This window comes from Onychostruthus taczanowskii, unplaced genomic scaffold (assembly GCF_017590055.1).
Source record: "Onychostruthus taczanowskii isolate IOZ18803 unplaced genomic scaffold, ASM1759005v1 scaffold9, whole genome shotgun sequence".
NCBI classification, from domain to species: domain Eukaryota; kingdom Metazoa; phylum Chordata; class Aves; order Passeriformes; family Passeridae; genus Onychostruthus; species Onychostruthus taczanowskii.
The window spans coordinates 11,966,595-11,985,016 of record NW_024506993.1 but is presented as its reverse complement, the minus strand read 5'-3'; the positions used below and the strand labels follow the sequence as shown (position 1 = coordinate 11,985,016).

Here is an 18,422-nt window from a genome sequence, read left to right as displayed (position 1 = left end):
AGCCATCCCAAACATGGCCTTGTAGGGTCATAAGGAGGTGCCCACAGGACTGCTGAGGTTTCCTCTGAAGCCTGAGGCTCATCTGTTCTCTCTGGGCACAGGGAGCCCAGCCGTGCCCTGCACTCTCCCCGTTGCTCCCCCTGTGCCATCTCAGGTGCCCAAGATCTGCTCTGCTGTGCTGGGACAGAGGGGCAGCCTCAGCCCCTGCCTGTAAAGTGATCAGGGCACTGCAAACTGCCTCTGCCAGCAGGGCTGTGACCTGCTGAAGCTGTGGCCTTGCCCTGGCAGTGGCTGGATCAGAGGAGCCCATCACCACCAAAGGAGACTCTCAATGGCTCTTTCCTGTGGCTGCACACTGAGCCTGCAGGACTGGGTTCCCTGTTTAGCTCGTGCCATGTTATGACACAAAACCACCACAGGTCTCTGCTTCAGCTTCTCTATTTTAAGCACCATCATTTGCCATGACTGTGTCCAGGAGCATTCCCACCAGGTGGCCTGGAATAACCATCGGGTGGGCAATCCATCCCTTCTGAGTCAGCGCTGCCCTGCAGGTGTCCCGCGGGAGCCTGGGGCCGTGCATGAGAAAGCTGAACAAACAACTCTGACTGCAGACAGTGTTTGAAGGCTTGTGAAATACCTCTCCTGTCCACCTCGGTCACCTTAGCGCAAACTCAGCTTTGTTTAGCCCAGCTTGACTGAGAAAGAAAACCCAAAAAAGGCTGAGCCTCAACTTCACCAGGCCACCTAAACCCCTTGATTTTTGGTTATCAATCTCTTCTGACAGTTCATGTTATCAAAATCCTATGGTTATTGTAGTAAACTCTGACCTGGAAAGGCCTTTACACCAATTATCTCACCTTCCCCAGCCTGCCTGACCAAAGGGACATGCTTTATCAGAGCACAGGTGGGGTGAGGATCTGACCTAGTTTGCATTTACTCAGGAGCTGATCTCATTTCCAATTTAATTAAGTTTTCTCATAATTTTTTGGCATAATTTAAAGGTACACACCAGCCTGATATGTGACCCAGGGGGAATGAAAGTAAATTTGTTTATAGCAAAAGGATTCAATTGGCAGGTTTAGGAAAAATCAGAGCAGATTTTAAAATGCAAGTTGAAATGCAGGTCCTGATAGCAGTGTCATCTGTTGGGAAGGTAAAAAATTTGTAACCTGACAGACTTACTTTAACACCTGAAATAGGATTTTTATAAGTGGGATGCTCTGCTTTCAACCTTTATGTCCTTCCCATGGGAACATCCCTGACCACAGCCCTCCCCCATACCTGGGAACAGCTGTCTCCCACCCCAAGCTTGCTCCCAGGCCTCATGCAAGGGGGCTGTGAGGTTTTTCTGTGGTAACCGCTGTTGTATCCACCCTTGTGTCTCCTTGTTGTCTCCCTGTTGCTGCCGTATCACATTCCCTTTTTTATCCCAGTTGCATCCCCATGGCAACCCCATTGTAAGAGCTCTGCAGCCTCATTGCATCCTTCTTGGCTCCCTGCTGTGTGTCCCTTGCAATACCCCCTTTTACACCTCACATGCTGAGGCTGTTTGCAATCCTCGGCGGGGTGAATCATCTCCCCGGGGTTAGGGTAAACCTAACCCTAACCCTGGTGTAACTGCAGCCCACCCGCACCCCTCCCTTACACCCCCACTAAAGTCACATCACATCCCTCTGTTGCCACTCTGTGTCCCCTCTTGTACCCCCACATTGCCCCCTAGCACCCGTGTTACACCGTATACACGGCTCGCACTCCTGCTACAGCCCAGCTGCATCCCCTGCTGTAGCCCCACTGAATTCCCATCACAGCTCCACTGCATCCCCCTTTCCACCCCTGTTGCAATCGCCATGGAAGCCCCATTACTTCTCCTCTGCATTCCTTTTGCAGTTTCACTGCATCCCCCCTTGCACATCCACGTCCCTCTACATCCCCCACTGAAGCCATCTTGCAGTCCTTGTCTCCTTTGTCATCGGCAAAGCAGCCCTACCACATCCCCCGTTTCACCGCGCTGTAAGCCCCGCTTTCTCCCCTGTCTCAGCCCCCTTTCGCCCCACGGTGTCCCGCCTATCCCCCGCGGCATCCCGCCCCGCGGAGCCGCATCCCCGCCTCTCGCTGCGCCCCGCGGAGCCGCACCGGCGCGGGGCAGGGCCAGCGGAGCCGCCGCGTTCGCCGCCCGGCGCTGCCATTACGGCCAGGCACGGCTCGGATCGGCACGGTGAGAGGCGGGGGGGCGGGATGCGGGGCTGACGGTGGCAGTGACAGGACCGGGAGGGAAGTGAGCGGAGGGGGAGCCGTTCCGGCGTCCGGGTCTCCCCAGTCCCAACTGTGGTATCGCTGAGGGTGGGCAGAAGATCGCGAGCAAAGACGAAATCCAAGAAAAACATTAAAATATATATTCAAAGACTTATTTAATTTGCCTTTAAACCCCCCCCCCCCAACAATTACTCATTTGGTGGCGAGAGGGTTGGAACAAGATGATCTTTAAGGTCCCTTCCAAAGCAAACCGTTTTATGACTCTAAAGGATTCCGTGGTCCCAGCTGCTGCTGTTCAGAGGATGCTGTCATTTTGCCGGAGGAGGATGCTTTGGGGGGGGGCTGTGTGCTGAGGAAAGGGGCCAGGATGTGGCCCCTGGGTACCCCTACCTCATCCTTGCCCAACTCTTTCCTACCCCCTCCCCAGGAGACGGCTGAGTCCGAGCGCACTCGTGACATCAGATGCGCCGTGCATGCTCTGCTGCGTGCGTGTGCGGCAGGATGAGGATGGCGCCGGGGTCCGGAAGGAGGATGGGCGCGCTGTGAATCGCTAAAGCAGCAGCTGATGGCAGCACAGCTCGCTTGGCTCATGCTTTCCATCCACCTCGTGCCCAGGCTGGCTAGCAGTGATGCTGATAGCTTGTCCCTGCATATTCCCAGCCTGGGGTACAGCAGCAGGTCAGGGACCAGCCCAGACTCTCTGGCTCGTGTTGGAGCCGTGTTGCACAGATACAAATGGCTCAGAGATGTACATTTTGTCAAACACTGCTGCAGAAATAACGATTGCATTGCTGCCATCTATAAATAAATGAAGGTGAAAGGGCACATTTCCCACTCTCGGCTAACTGGAGGCTGGACTAAGATTGAGAGCTGGCTGATTGACAGACAGAGATCTTTCAAATATTAATAGATATTAAATTATAACTTCACTGTGATTAGCACCTAAAGGATCCCATAGCAAACTACACCACTGGGGAATCATAACCAGTTGTTATGTCATCGTTTATAGTCAATATTATTTTTGTGGCTGTAGATGATGCAAGGGTGAGGGAGTTTCCAAGGGAAAGGATTCACTTGCATGTTTTGGGTTTTTCTTTTTGCGTGGTTAGTGGTGTGAGTCAGGGCTTCTGGGGGGCCCACCTCAGTCATCAAGGTTCCTCAAAGCACCCTATTTCTGCAGTGGAATCTTAAAATTGGTTGATGCATTTTCCTTTTCAGATCTTACAAAAAAACCCCAAAAACCATATGTTTTTGTGCTGCTTAGCTTTCAGTGATTCAGTGATCAGTGAGGCATGGACTGCGCTGGGTACAGGTCGGCTGAGCAAAACCCTGGGTGCAACAGCAGCTGTGCAGCCCAGTCCTGATGAGCACAGGCCAAGACAGCCTTTGTGCCTGAATGTTGGCAGTGATGGCATACATGTGATTCCTGTTTGTGAAATCCCTGCCTGGCCTTTCTCAGGGCTCCCTGGTGCATCAGCTGCCAGTTTCCTCTTCCAACCCAAGGGCCTTCTGCCTTGGGGTGGGTTTTGTGCTGCTGCTGCCTCTCTTGTGGGGCTGGGAAAAAAATTAAAGATACACGTGAGCAGCATTCTTGGGTCTTCCCCAGCCTCCCTGGAGTGACACACTGAGTTTGAAAGAGGAAAAATACCTTTGTCTCATGACCTTGGGAATGTCCCCAACATGCTGTCCTCTGTAGTCACCTACAGACCCCTTCCACCTGTTGGCCCCTCTCCTTGCAGGCGACACACTGAGTTTGAAAGAGGAAAAATACCTTTGTCTCATGACCTTGGGAGTGTCCCCAACATGCTGTCCTCTGTAGTTGCCTACAGACCTGCTGGCCCCTCTCTTTGTAGGTGTTGAGATCCCTGCTTGAATCTGACACAGGGGAGGAAGCAGCAAACAAATGGAGATGTGGAGTCTCCCCTTAGCATCTGTCCTGGGACATCCCATTACCTGGGGTGCCTTGTTTTGGGGCTGCTCCCAGGTGGGATGTAGGCTGTGGTGGTTAGTGCTTGTTGCCAGCATGGGAACCAGTGCTCCTGGTTTGGCATTCCATGCCCTGCCATGTGTTCAGTGTGCTCGGCGTTATCACCGCCATGATCACACATCATTTATCACAGCTGCCTAATTGATGTTTCCAAGTTAATTCATGAAGTGCGTGGAGATTCCTTCTAAGCAGTAGCACCACTTGGGGCCACTTGCTGTGACTCTTGGTCACAGGGCACCTCACAATGATGGATGAGCTGTGGTATGAAGACTTAGGGCTGTTACCAGAGGGCTTGTTTTATTTTTGAACAGCTTAAAAAGCTACTCTCTAGCTGGTAGCAAAGGACTGTGCTGGGCCTGGGGTGATGGTGCCTGGTCTCAGTGCAGCAAGGAGGATTATAATTCCTGGATGGGCAGAGCAGCAGGGCATTGTGACTGTGGGTGCTCCCACAAGCCGGTGAGCCAGCGTCCCTGCAGCACTGATGGGAGCAGGGGTGGCTTTATGGGGCAGGGGTGCTGGGGACTGTGGTGATGGTGGCTGCCCCTGACTGCATAGCTGAGCCTGCTGACATTCTCCTCCAACGGAGTTAGCCACGGAAATCAGAGACGATGCTCTGACCATGCAGAAGGAGGCTGGGAAGCGCCATGGGGCTGCCCGCACCCTGTTCCCCCAGGCACCCGTGGCCAGCGGGGCCCTGAGCGGGCCTGCCGGGTGTGCCGGGCCGGCACTGGGCTCACGGGGGGAGCGCTGGCTGCCACGGCCCTGCCGAAATGCTGGGGCCTGATGGGGACAGCAGCCCCGGCCGGCCCTGCCCCTGCGGCCGTGGCAAGGGGACCTCTCAGGGATTCTGTGGCTTGAAGCAGCCCCCAGGCCTCATGCCGCGTGGCTCCGGCACACCTGTTGATCGCGCCCCGTGAATTTCACAGCCAAAACCTGCCAGCCAGTTCAGGCCAGCGTTCCGCCGCCTCCCCGGCGTTTCCTGCGGCTGCGCCCCGCTCCAGCCTGCCTCGCACAGGGCAGGCTCGGGGGGAGGGGAGGGGCGCGGAGCGCGCTTGGAAAAGCACCTTTAAGACAAAGAGGAAGGGGCTGAGAAGCAGCTTAGCTGGCTTTGTTCTAATAGCAGTAATCACCTGAAGGGCGAGCATGAGCCCGCGGCGCTGGATCGCGCGGCCCTGCCCGGCTGCCGCTCGGCTCTCCCCGCCGCGGCTCTCGCTCCCTCCCCGACGGCAGCTTGCACTTTGCTCCTGCTTGGAACAAGTGCACTCAGCGGGCTTTATTGTACAAAAGACCATATTTACATAAACAGGGGAGAGGTTGGTCAGAAGGTGAATATGAGACGTCTTGAAGGGAAGCTGGTGGTTTAAATACCCCAAACTCAGCGGGCCGCGAGCCTGAAGGGAGGAGTGAAAGCAGAGCTGCGATTTTGACCTTGTTCTTTACCTCTTCTCCTGACAGTGTTCTCAGACACTGCCGCTGCCCACAGCGAGCAGGACGTGTGCCGAGAGGAGGAGGGGATCTCTGCAAGGTAAGCCGGGCTTTGTAAAGGCTTTCTCCTCGTTTAGCTTCCTAAAAGTGGTGTGGAGAAGGAGGCGGTGATCCCGTGTCACAGGGGCTTCCACCATCCCGCGCTTTCTGCTTCCTGCGGCCTTCTCTCGATACGGGTCACCCACGGGAACAACGGCGAGTCCCCGTGCTTGATTTCTGCCCTGCTTTAGTGACACAGCCAGAGGCAGCGAGAGCTCTGGGGTGGGCTCCCTCGCAGCCCTGCTCGCATGGATGAGGTTTATCGGTTGCATAAAATGTTTATCTACGAACAAGCCATGCTGAGATCAAGGATCTTTCTACAAAGTGTTAATTAAGTGAATAACGACGTGTTGTTGCGGCTTGAAGACGGAAATGAGGTTTAGCTTTGTTAAGGAGGTGCCTGGTAGAAATATTTACAGTATTCCTCGAATTTCAGTTATTCCTATTTTCCATGGGGGAAGAGGGCAAATCTGGCTGGTGCTTCGGAGGCTCTGCACGCCGTTTCTGGTGCTTCGGAGGCTCTGTTGCACACCGCTCCTCCGGGCTGTGTACCGTGGGCTCCAGCGTGATCCTGTGACGGTGTCCGGGGGCGGGACGCTGTGACTGTGGTGACTGTTTCTGTTTCATGGCATCGCGTACCACACACACACCACCGGGAGTCTTGCAGGAAGCTGGAAAAAATCTGACTGTCCTGACGCGGAGAAATGTGGAAGTGGTGATGGGGGGTGAGCGGCTGGTGGGAGAGCAGGCATTGAGGATATTTCGTTTTACAAATGTGGGACAGAAGTGTATTGCTGAGGAAAAGGGGAGCCATGAGTTGGTTAGCAGAGGGAATTAGAGGAGATGTGTGTGTGGCAGCGTTTAATCTCTTAATGAGAAAAATATATCACAGCTGCCTGTGGTAGGGAGAGTTCAGGGACAAACATGACATTGTGCAAGAGCTTGTCCTTACTCTGTGTGTCCTCCACCTGCTGTCCCTGAGCCTTTCTGAAGGATGCTGGGGAGCAGGGATGGGAACATGCTATCTACAGGAAGTGCAAAATGTGGGGCAGAAGTGAGGGTGTGGGGATGGGGATAAATTTGTTTCTGATAAGGGCTGGACACTAAAGAGTGCCCTGCCAAGTTGTTTCCTTCTGTTCCCGAGTCCATTAATAGGCTCTGCTTCCTTGATTGGTTGGTGCCTGTGCAGAGCAGTAATGAGAGCTGGGCTCAACCCATCAGTTCTGGGTCAGTGGTTGTGTGCTGGGGATTTGGGATCAGGCAGGGGGAGAGAAGGGAGACAGAGCTGGATGCCTGCCTCCAAAAAGAAGCGTGGAGCCTGCCTGAAGCTGGCCCTGCCTGCCCTCATGGTGGGAGAAAGGCTGCCTGCACCTCTCGGGGGGCTGTGCTTGCTGTGTCTGCAAAGTGTCCCAAGGGCCATTTGTGCCCTGTCATTTTCATGGACATGTTCTATGCCTGTTATGGGGCTCATTGTCCATTTGAGATGTGCTCTCCTGAGAGGACAGTGCAGTGATTAAATCCATTAAGGACCCAGAAGAAATAGGTGGATTTTAAAACTGAAGGAGACTTTGCTGTGCTCCTGAAGGATATCTGCCTCGTGCAGAGCTGCTTTCCTCTTCTTCTGCAGCAGAGTTCTCATTTAGCAATGATTTGTCATAATTTCTGGTGGTTAACCTCAGAACTTTCCCTAAATGCAGGCAGGTGAGGCTGAGTAGTGAAGAGCAGCATGGACCTGGATATGCTGAACATGTTTGTCATCGCTGGTGGCACCCTGGCTATCCCCATCCTGGCCTTTGTGGCCTCATTCCTCCTCTGGCCCTCGGCGCTCATCCGCATCTACTACTGGTGAGTGTGTGAGCCCTGCTCCTGGCTCCTCTCGTGTGGCAGGGGTGGAACCTGCACCCAGCAGGGCCCCCACACACGGGTCCCAGGGCTGTGGACAGAGCTGGGTGTTCCTGCCCCTGACAGCAACAGCAGCAGTGACCTGAGGTCCTCCAGGGCCGTGCCAGCTGTGCACAGCCTTAAACATGTCTGGGAGAAGAAAATGGTATTTTTCAATTGCATTTTTGCTGTGGAGGCCTATGTCTGTCAAGCCTCTTGCTGTCCCAGGGGTTTGACTGTGCCAAGGGACGGCTGGCCAGGCTGCCACTGCAGTGCCAGCTTGCAAGATCTCTCTAAGCCTCTTTGGATTGCTTTCTCCAAGGACAGGGCTGAGACTGGGAAAAGCACTGCTGTTGCAGCAGCTCCACCAGCCTGGCAGCTGTGTCAGTCTGGTGGCCTCCCAGCTCATCAATGCGGCTGTGGTGTGGGTGTCCCTGGGCTCACATGCTCCATCCCAGCTGACAGCCTGCTCAGCAGCCAGGGACTTTTCCCTCATTAGTAGTTACGGATGAGGCTTTTCTTATCCTCTCTTTCTCTTCTGGAATGGAGCATCATAGAAGATGGAGGGATGCTTTTCCTTATTCCCTTTAATATTGTCCTTTCTGATGCCAGGAGGCAAGCACTAAATCCTTCAGTCCTTCTTTGTCCCTGGATATCAGTGATAAGCCCACTGGCAGCTTTCCTCTCTGGGTTTGTGGCAAGGAAAAGCTGGAGTTACTCTCTTTAGAAGTCAGGGCAGAGTCTCATCCCCAGCGTGGAGCAGGCAGCAGCAGACAGCACAGGCAGAGCAGGCAGCGTGTCAGGCTGCCCTCAGGTGCTGCTGGCAGATGGTGGCTCCTACAGTTCAGCTTAGGGTTGTTTCCAAATCCAAGTGACTTCCTGTGACAGGAAGGTGTTTGTCCATCACAGCACTCAGGGATGAAGCAATGGGATGAAGCTAAAGGCTTTCTAAAGGCACTTTAATTAGAAGCCATTTATTCACAGCATAAATGAATCCTCTTAATAAAGAGGAGGGAGCATGGGATGAAAGCCCCAGTGATGGGATCACCACTGCAAAGGAGAGCAGGCAGTGCCACAGCCTTTGGCTGCCCCATGGGTGTCTGATGGTACTGGGTTTGGCAGTCAAAGTGGTTTATTTCTTTGGATATGTGAGCAGCTGGTGGAAGCCAGGGAGGACCCTCATGGACTGAGGTACTGAGGAAGATCTCTGGAAAGCACTGCAGGGTGAAGCCTTCAGCAGCCACAGGCAGGGGTGGCAGGACAGGGCAAAGGAGGTGCAGGGTCTATGCCAGGAGCTTGGAGGAGCCAGGCTGAGTGGAAGGTAGAGAATGCCCTGCTGCCTTTGTTCTTTTGGGGTTGCAGATAAGGAGCTGAGTGAAAATGCACTGTGGGCAGCTTGGTCTGTGTTTAGGTGAGGGAGGGAGCATGTGAGCAGGGGTCAGAAGGACTGTCTTCTTTTGAAGGGTGTGGTCCCCCCATCTCTCTCGTCCAGCATTTCTGGCAGTATGGGCTTCTTGCAGGAGTAATTGCAGTGCACTGTGTGTCATGGGCACCGCTTTTGTTAGGGACAGTGGACGTGAAGTGTGGGTTTGCCCTTACTCTTTCTTTTCTTTTGGCTTCTTTCCAAGTTGGAGTTTTTTGAAGGGTGAAATTACTGTGTTTCCCCATCAGCAGAGGCAGGAGAGGTGCAGGAAGCATGCCATGCTGCCCTCCTCTTTCAGCCCCATGCAGCTCCAGCTTTGCAGCACCGTTCCTCGGAGGTCCCAGGGGAAGCTTCTCCCTTCTTCCATAATTCCCTGCCGGCTCCTTCTCCTCACTGCCAGTCTGTGTCCTCAGCTGGTGCAGTCAAGGGTCACGCTGGGCCCCCTCACCCAGGGCCTCACTGCTTTCCCTGCTGCTAATGCGCCTTCCTGCCTGGCAGGATATCCAAGTCTGCTCCGCTGACCCCAGCCCTGCCACTGCTCTGCCTCTGCTGCCACAGGGGTTAATCAGTTTAGCTGCTGCCACTAAGTGAGTTAACACCTTGTGGGGGATCAGTTCAGCTTTGCACAGATTATTTTGCCTTCTACTGAATTGATCCTTTAGGATCAGTTGCTAAAAATGTTATCATCTTGCCCCTCGGTAGTTTACACCAGTGCCTTTGAGACAAGGACTCTTAAGACACTTATTAGGGAGAAATTCACCTCTCCTCCTAGGACCAGCACAGAGCTGAGATGCTGCTTAAGCCTCACTAACTCGCATGAAAAAGGGATTATGCTAAAAGAGGATTTCACTGTGCATAAGCTTTGAGTGGGCAGAGAGGTGGGACAGTCCAGAAGTGTTGGTGACCTTGCTCTTGTGTCTTAAATAAACTCTGATACGGCATATAAAAATACTTGCCAGTGTCTTGGCCAGCAGGAGTAGCCCAGCAGTTGTCCTGACAAGGGTCATATCTGAGCACGGGGGAAGAGCAGACAAAGGGGCCCCGTTCTCTGCCTTGGGCTGCACGTACACATCATGTGTCCCAAGTGTCACTGATAATCTCTGTCTAGGTCCTCCAGGCCAGCAGTTCTGCTGCATCCTCTGAGCAGGCTGCAAGCATATGCTGGCAGGACTGTCTGCTTTTAGAGGAACAGCCTTAGGGTTAGCCTGCTATCTTCTGAGGTGCTAAACCTAGTGTAAGGATGGTCCACTCCAGTCCTTAGTGTGTGCGTAAATACATTTTCAAAGGTTGTCTAGCTGGTCCATGAGAATTGGGTTTCTGTGGTACTCCAGAGTGACGTGGTTGTTTTGGCTGGGAATTGATGTGCTTGTCTGTGGGGTGATGTACTCCCATTGATGCGGGACTGTGTCCAAATAACCCTGTGAGAGATCTACCTTATCCACCTGGGAGAACTGTCTCCCTTGGCCTGCCCATCCTCTACACTGCCTTGCCACGTGTGCTGTCCCCCCTCCCTTGGGTCTCTGTTCCAGTACCAGCCTTTGGGCATTTTCTCTTTCACCATTGTTCTTTTGGCCCATTGTTCTTTTTAAAAATTCTTAACAGACAGAGTGTCTCCACAAACCATCTGCAGTGCAGCCAGCAGCCAGTACTACACTTGTCCAGGGACCAGGTGCACAGGGTTAATCCCAGTAGTCCCATTATGGCACCAGTGAGAGCCCAACCTAACTGGCCTTAATAAGCCAAAAAAATCTGTGGCTGCTTTCAGACTTGTCACCTGCCTTCTATTGTGGCTGGGCCCTGGTCTTGTCTTTCTCACTGGTGTTTTCTCCTTGTTTCCAGGTACTGGCGCCGAGCCTTGGGCATGCAGGTTAGATATGCAAACTACGACGATTATCAGTTTTGCTATTCCTATAGAGGCAGACCTGGGTACCGACCGTCCATCCTGATGTTACATGGGTTCTCAGCCCACAAAGACATGTGGCTGTCCATAGTCAAGGTGGGATTCTGTTTCTACCATGTTGCTCCTTACTGAGAATTGATGGTCCTGGGCTTGGGGTCAGTGTGGGGGGCCCAGTGATTGCATGCATGGGATGGGATGGCTGCTGTAACATGCTAGGAACACGCTGCTTAGCTCCATGCCCATTGCTTGCTGCATCCCTTCACCCTATAACGTGCAGAGCTGCAGGGGAAGACCAGTACACACCTGCTGCCTCCACGGGAAGCAAGTCTTGGGCATGTTTTCTCATCATGTCATCCTTGGTACACAAGCTGACTTATTCTGGTACACGAGCAACCAGGGCTGCCAGGAGGAGAGTGACCCCCCCCGCCCCTGCTCCCACCCAGGCTCCCCACTTACCATCCCTGGGCTTTGCAGCAGTTTCCTTGCACTGTAACCACCCCTGGTTTGTTTCTTCAGTTCCTGCCAAAGAACCTGCACTTGGTATGTGTGGACATGCCTGGGCACGAGGGCACGACCCGCTCGGACTTGGATGATTACTCCATCAGTGGGCAAGCTAAGAGAATACACCAGGTAAAGCTCCAGCATCACATCGCTTCTGCAGAGGGATGTGGGGACGTGAGGGATGCTAAGCCCTGTGAGTCTGTCTTGTGTGGCCTCACTCTCCCTTCCCAGGCAGCCAGAGCCACCAGCCTCAAGCTTTTGAGTTGAATTTCTCTAATGAAATGACCTGACCCCATGCTGTTGTTTCCTCTCTCCTAACAACGCTCCTTCTGCTCCCTGCCAGTTCGTGGAGTGCATCAAGCTGAACAGAAAGCCCTTTCATCTGGTTGGCACTTCCATGGGGGGAAATGTTGCTGGCGTCTATGCTGCTCAGTACCCAGAAGATATTTGCAGCCTGACCCTCATCTGTCCTGCAGGTGGGCAAGGCAGGGGAGACAGAGAGAGGGCAAGCAGAAGCCAGTGCAAAAGCCCAGGGCAGTGCTGGACGCAGCATAGATGTGTAGTGCAAAGCATTTAGAAATGATTCATATTTACACTGTGCAAATCTCTGGCAAAGCACAAGAGAAAATTGCATCTTTGTGCTGACTACTCTTCTCCAGGGGTTTGGTGTTTGCCCCACTGTACTTTGGTTAGAGTCAGGACTAGGGCAAATGGGACAAGTTCAGCTCTGAAGAAAAATGCCCTTTCCCTTGGAATGGCAGGCATTTTACATGGCATGTCTGCAGCCTCTCAGTTCAGGGGCAGGATTCAAGATTGCAACAGGAATGGCCTCCCTGTTCTGGCCTCCTGGAGGCCCTAGTGTGCTGAAGGCCTGGGGCTTTGGGAACTGGAGAGCTCTGACCTCCCACCTTTGGATGCCTGCAGTGGGAAGAACACTTCAGGGCTGGGCACAGGTCAGCAGGGTGTCCCCTCTGTCCCCTCCATCCCCAGCATCCCCTGCACAGGGGGCTCAGGGAAGCCTGGCCATGATATGCTGCAGGAGGCATGGAAGGCAGAGAGCCTCTCTGCCAGGGAGGCTTTGCTGCATCCCGGTTGTCATAGCAGCTCCTTTCCCCTCCCACACAAGGAAAGTGACTTCCAAATAAGCACTAAGGAATGAAACCGAGCAAATGTTACCTAGCTACCAGGCTCTGGGGGTGTTGGGTTCCCACTCCCCTCTGGGAGAAGTGTTGACTGCCTCTCTGGCTGTTGCTGGATGTGAAACCTCTGTGTGGGGGCTGCTGAAAGGTTTAGGATTAAACTGCTGGGGAATTTTTCTTCAGTGCTGCATGCAGATGGGGCTGCTGAAATTTTCTGTCCAACCCCGTGCAGTGGCAGCCTGGGCACTAGTGTTTGCATGTGATGAGCACATAAAAACAAGCACTATAGCTTTTGCTGAAGTAGTCATGCATGTCTACACCTCGTGCTGTGCCAGCCTGTGGGGTGCCAAGCCCTGGAGCAGGAGGGAGGCTGGGTACCTCTGGGTGCATATTGAAGTGGCTGTATGTGCAGATGTTTTCTTCCCCTCTTTTTATAAAATTTTTCAAAGAGTGAGCAGGCAGGAAGCCAGAGGCAGGGATGAGGAAGGTCAGTGCAAGGATGTTTTTTTGTTTGGTCTGTTTGTGGGGGGGAGTCTCATCTGGGTTTCACCCCTTCTCATTTCACCCAGGCCTGCCAAGTACCACAGAGAGCAAGTTCATTAAGCAGCTGAGGGAGCAGCAAGAGTCCAAAAGCATTGACAGGATCCCTTTAATCCCCTCGACGCCCGAGGAGATGGCAGACATGCTGAAGCTTTGCTCCTACGTTCGCTTCAAGGTGCCACAGCAGGTGAGGAGCTGGCTGTGGAGGCTGGGAAAGGGGAGCCTGGAGGTGGTGAGAGGGTTTGCTCCTCCCTGAGCTTACATAGTGGCAACTGAGGCAATGCTGGGGGTAGAGCTAAAGCTGCCATCACCCAGGGGAGACACACCCAGCCCCGCTCCTTGCATTTTTCCAGCACTTTCCCTTCAAAGCCTCTTTTCCAAGCTCCCTCTGGCAGTCCCTGCTGGAATTCCTCCTCCAGTGAAGTTTTTGGCAGCAGGCTGGGATGTAGAAGGGTTTTTTAGTAAATATGGCTGGCAGGAAGCATTAAATTACTAAGGCAGCTGTTGTCTGATGTGGAGGGAGATTGTTTGCTGCTTTAAAGTAAAAGTAATGGAAATGTTAATTGCGTCATTGTCAAGCAAGAGGAACGTGTGAGGGGCTGGCTATTAAACTAGTTTTCCTTAGGAAGTCTGGAGTGAGTAGATTGGAGAGTAAGAAAAAAATGTAAGGTAGTGCCAAGAACTTTTGTGTTTTTGCCGAAAGAGTTCAAGAAGGAAGAAAAGTGCAGTCATGGCTGAGGTGGCTGCTGGCCAGGGGCAGAAATTGGGTCTGCATCATAAAAGACAATATTACTTGTTGCTTAAGCGTGGTTTCAACAGCCCCACATGCTTAGGAAGAAGCTCATGCTGGGGCCAGACTTGCTGGGAAGACAAGGGTTGCTCTTGAGTGCTCTTGGGCACACTCAGCCCTGTGCAGGGCATGGGTCCCCTCCAGCAGCTCTCCTCTGCTCTCCCTGCAGATCCTCCAGGGCCTCGTTGATGTTCGCATCCCACACAATGAATTTTACCGGAAATGTAAGTGCCTGGTGGCAGCCTCCTCCCTGGGCTTTCCAGCAGGATCCCCGGGGCCTGGGGACCAGCTGTTCCCAGCCCCCATGTCCCCAGCACATGGGTGAGCCCCAGCACCCCCGTGCTGTCTTGCTGAGGGTGGGAGGGGGCAATGTCATTGACAGATTTGGGGACACACCTTGGTCACTGGTAGCAATGCACTGCCACCCCCAATGGTGATGGGGTTGTTGCTTCACCCTCTCCCTTCCACCTGGGCTAACAGGTACCTGTGAGGAGTGTTTTGGCTCAGGGCTCCTCTGCAGCTGGGCTTGGTGGCAGGGCAAGGACAGCCCATCTTCTCTGCGTGGGCTTCCCAGTGAGGGGGTACTAGCAGGACCACTTGGCCCCCTTTGAGACAGGAAAGCCAAACATCTCCCTGTAGCACTGACTCTCCTCTTGCCCCACTAGTGTTTTTAGAAATCGTGGATGAAAAGTCCAGGCACTCTCTCCATGAGAACATGAGCAAGATCAAAGCACCGACACAGGTCATCTGGGGAAAGCAGGACCAGGTAGGCACATCCCCCACAGACTGTCTCCATCTCTGCCTGTGCCCACCCACGGGGCACGGTGGGGGCTGTGCAGCTGAGCCGTGCACTGCTCTGCAGGGAGCTGGCACATGTGTCCTGGTCCCCAGTGGGTTTAGACACAGGGGTTCAGCAGGGTGATGGGCAGAAAGCTGACAGCCAGCTTTCCAGAGGGTGGAGAGGGCAGTGCCAGGGCTGGGGACTGCTAGGGGCAGGTGGGGGGTAGGTGCCAGCACTGAAGCAGGGAAGGGCTGGGAAGAAGAATGAAGTCAGTGAAGAGTTGTCCTGGCAACTGGGAAGAGATGTGCTGTTTGTGGGCAGGCTTCGAGACAAAATCTTAGGGTTTGTTTCAGAGGAAGGAGTGGGAGGGAAGATGTGGGAGGAAGCAGGCTGCAGGCATGCAGAGGGCTCTATAAATGCAAAGATGCAAGTGTTTGTGATACCTTTGCATTGAGACAGCAGCTGAAAAGCATGCAAGAGAGTTCCCTGCTGCGTGCTGAGTCTGGCACCTTGCAGCCTCCTGCCCTGTCCCCAGGCAGGGCGCTGGCATCACAGGGTCTGTGCCTGCGTCCCTGCTCCGCATCTCGGCTGGACCCCAGCAGGGTTTCTGCAGCAAACCCCCTCTCTGGCTGTGGCAGTGACTGTTCTTCCCTGCTGTCCAGGTCCTGGATGTTTCCGGTGCCAGTGTTTTAGCCAGCGCCATTCCAGACTGCCACGTGTACATCCTGGAGAACTGTGGGCACTCCGTGGTGGTGGAGCGGCCCCGCAAGACAGCCAACCTCATCCTGGAGTTCCTGGCGCTGCTGCACAGCATCGACAACAACAAGAAGCAGGCGTGAGCGTGGCAGGGAGCCAAGTGCCCATGCCAGGTTAAATTGTAAAGTACTGCAGCTTTGATACGTTCTCAGGGATCTTGTACGAATTGGGGTCAATGTGCCAAAGTCCCTGAGGAAGGCAGAATCACTGATACCTAAACCTATAGCACCACTGGCACAGCAACCTGGGGTCATTGAGCAACCTCCATAGATGCAGGAACAGAAGCAGAGTATCTCCCTTTTCTACTTAGAGGTAAGGTAGAAATGAGCTGAAATCACCCAGTGCTCATCACACAGCCACCCATCTTACCTGGGTTACCAGCACGTAGTTGTTCATGACATTTACCTAAACTATATATGAAATGTAGGAAGATACCTGGAAACCTGGACTGAGACTGAGACTTAACAATATTTTTACTACTTAGAGTCCATCGTGTTGCATGCTGCTGTGCTGTAAGAGAACCCCCAAGTGCTCCAGGCGTCTGCTTGAGTGCTCTTTGTGTAGCTCCTGATCTCATGATTTATCCAGAAAACAACAGAAACCTTCATGTGTGAAAGTCCAATGACTGTATGTGCAAAAATGTTTACACTCCGAGTGGGTTTTTCTAAATCTCTGAGTAGCTCCTGTGTATTTGTAATGCCTTAACGTTGCCCAGGGCGTGGTGTCTGTGCACAGCCCAGGGTTGGTTCTACCTGAGGGTGGACACAGCCAGTGACAACGGGGTGCAGGCAGCAGCTTTGGGATTGGGGCAATGGGAACTGCCTGGGGTGATCCGGCCCCTGAGCTGGAGTCAGCAATAAGCCCATGGCCACGGTGTGATTCAGCCACCTTGGGTGAACTCTTGTCTCAGCTCCTCTATCACATCGTGCTGCTGAACACCTGGGTGTAAATAATGATTTTCTTAATGAATTCTGTGAATTCTGCAAAAGCCAATGCCACTGGAACAGGCTGAGGGGGGGAGGGGGCTGTGTGTGACCAGCACAGGGAATGGTGAGGAGGGGTCAGCTCGCCCATGAGGTGCTGGGCCGTGGTGGGGAGAGGTACAATGTACTTCTGCGCCCTCTCCACGGTTACAGCTCCTGCCCAAGTGAAGCTGTAGGCAGGAACAGGCAATACAGGCAAGCTGCACTTTACAGGCTCCAAGGTGATGTTCAGGGATGGATCCTGCACCTCTCCAGGCGTGGTCCCTCACTGCCTGTCCGGGGACAGAGCGCTGCTCCAGGTCTCAGGCAGGACCAGGGGGTGCTGGAGGGCAAGGCAGTGCGTGGTGCCCTCAAAGGCAAAGCAGCAGGTGGCTATCACCCCTGTCACCCCAGCCCTCCTCAGGGGGTGACAGTGGGTGCTGTTAGAGTGTCCCCCCCCGACTGGGAACACAGCTGACAGCTTCCTGGGGTACCCGGATCTGTACATACATCTGAAACTCCCTGTCAGCTTCTTGGCTCTTTTTAAGAGAAGAAATATTGTTCTTTTAGAAAAATAGAAATTTGCTGTTAATTGCTTGGTATTGTTTCTACTACAGGAGTTGATTTAAAGAACAAAATTGCTGGTAGTTTTATGTGGTAAAAGCCAGAAAAACTTGTTCAGTATCTATATGGTTTCTCATGCCACAGATTGCTGTATGCAGAGGATTTATATGGCTATTAAAATCTAGTGATTTAAGGAGTCCATGGTGCAATGACTATTTTTTCCTTTGAAGAAGAAGGTGACTGTGGTGTGGGATGACAGAGGGATCCTGCTCTGCTGCTTCTTTCCTCCCCACATTTCTGGGAGATGCAGGTTTTGGCTCAAGGAATATTATGTAATATTGCTTGAAAGAAAGAGAGAAGTTGAGGACCCAGAAGGCTCAAGTCTCATTTCTTTGATGCCAACACACATTTTCCTTTATTTTACATATTATTAGGAGAAGGTGGCACCAAACACTCAAGAAGAAAATAAAACCTCAAGGAGCAAGGGAATTGTGTTTTAAGCACTAAGATTCCTCTTAAAACCCTTGCAAGCATGTTAAATACCAATTTCATCTATTATTGCAAGCCTTACTGAACTCATACACTGTGCTAGGAATAGCATTACATCAATTTGCAGGCAAAAGTATTTGCATTTCTCCTTCTCCCAGGAGGCTCTTGAGGCTCAGCAGCTGCATTGTTTGCCAGAGGAGCTGCAGGGAGGGCTGAGGAGCATCTTCCTGGCTGCGCCCTGCTGCTGCTCCACTGCTGCAGTGATGCATGCCTCAAGGTGACCCTGTTAGTGATCACAGCACAGAGGTGGGAGGGGGTTTCTCCCCCACAGGTAGGGGCTGAGCTTGGGCTGGCTCAGGGCATCTGCATCATGTGTTGCAGCCTCTTGTAGTTCAGCAGTAAAACCCTTCAGGTCTGTGTTGGAGGGGGCCCAGGCTGGCCCCATGGCAGCTGAGCCTGCTGGAGAGGCAGGGATGCAAGCAGCCTGCACCTGCAACACACCTGGCTGCTGCTCCCATTGACCCTCACTGTCTGCTGGGAGCCAGGAGAGCCCCACTCCAAACAAGGCTTGCTGCCTTGGCTCTGGCTGCTGTCCCCGTGGCACGGAGCCCCCCGTGAGCCCTCGTCACCACCCAGGTACAGCTGAGGCTCTGGGCTGGTGAGGGGGCTTGGGAAGGGGCAGAGGCTTCGGCTGCTCCTGGTGGGTTTTTGTGTCTGGAGGGCAGAACTGATGGAACCATAAGGAAACTACTGGATCCCAGTTGTGGCAAGCCCAGTACTGGGAACCTGCACGTAGCCTGAGCATCCTGGTGTGGCAGGAGGGAGGAGCTGCCCGTTTGGTTTGGTGCCCCATGTGTGAGTATTGCTTTCCCTGTAGCCACGTGGCTAAGCCAGGTCTGTACTGGGCTGGGCTGGCTCACGAGGCTCCTGGA

At 53.4% G+C, this 18,422-nt stretch overlaps 1 protein-coding gene across 4 annotated transcripts; it reads left to right on the top strand.

The window, feature by feature from the left end:
* The first annotated feature begins 2,126 nt into the window (after window positions 1-2,126).
* Window positions 2,127-17,197, top strand: ABHD6 (abhydrolase domain containing 6, acylglycerol lipase). Of its 4 annotated transcripts, none has more exons than XM_041426005.1 (10): window positions 2,127-2,215; window positions 5,696-5,765; window positions 7,462-7,609; window positions 10,908-11,064; window positions 11,485-11,598; window positions 11,813-11,945; window positions 13,178-13,335; window positions 14,108-14,162; window positions 14,604-14,704; window positions 15,382-17,197. In XM_041426005.1, the coding sequence occupies exons 3-10, from the start codon at window positions 7,491-7,493 to the stop codon at window positions 15,556-15,558; spliced, it is 1,014 nt and encodes a 337-aa protein (XP_041281939.1). In that variant the 5' UTR covers window positions 2,127-2,215; window positions 5,696-5,765; window positions 7,462-7,490; the 3' UTR covers window positions 15,559-17,197. The 4 variants fall into 4 exon arrangements, with proteins under 4 accessions (XP_041281939.1, XP_041281940.1, XP_041281943.1 ...); XM_041426006.1 differs by lacking the exon at window positions 2,127-2,215 and adding an exon at window positions 5,262-5,565; XM_041426009.1 differs by lacking the exons at window positions 2,127-2,215; window positions 5,696-5,765 and adding an exon at window positions 5,807-6,476.
* Window positions 17,198-18,422: the final 1,225 nt, after the last annotated feature.

Excerpts from the sequence above, each read along its gene's own strand:
- ABHD6 (XM_041426005.1), top strand. The coding sequence starts at position 7,491 with ATGGACCTGGATATGCTGAACATGTTTGTCATCGCTGGTGGCACCCTG. Across the intron at positions 13,336-14,107 it reads GCTTCAAGGTGCCACAGCAG|ATCCTCCAGGGCCTCGTTGA; the intron begins GTGAGGAGCTGG and ends CTCTCCCTGCAG. Across the intron at positions 14,163-14,603 it reads CAATGAATTTTACCGGAAAT|TGTTTTTAGAAATCGTGGAT; the intron begins GTAAGTGCCTGG and ends TTGCCCCACTAG.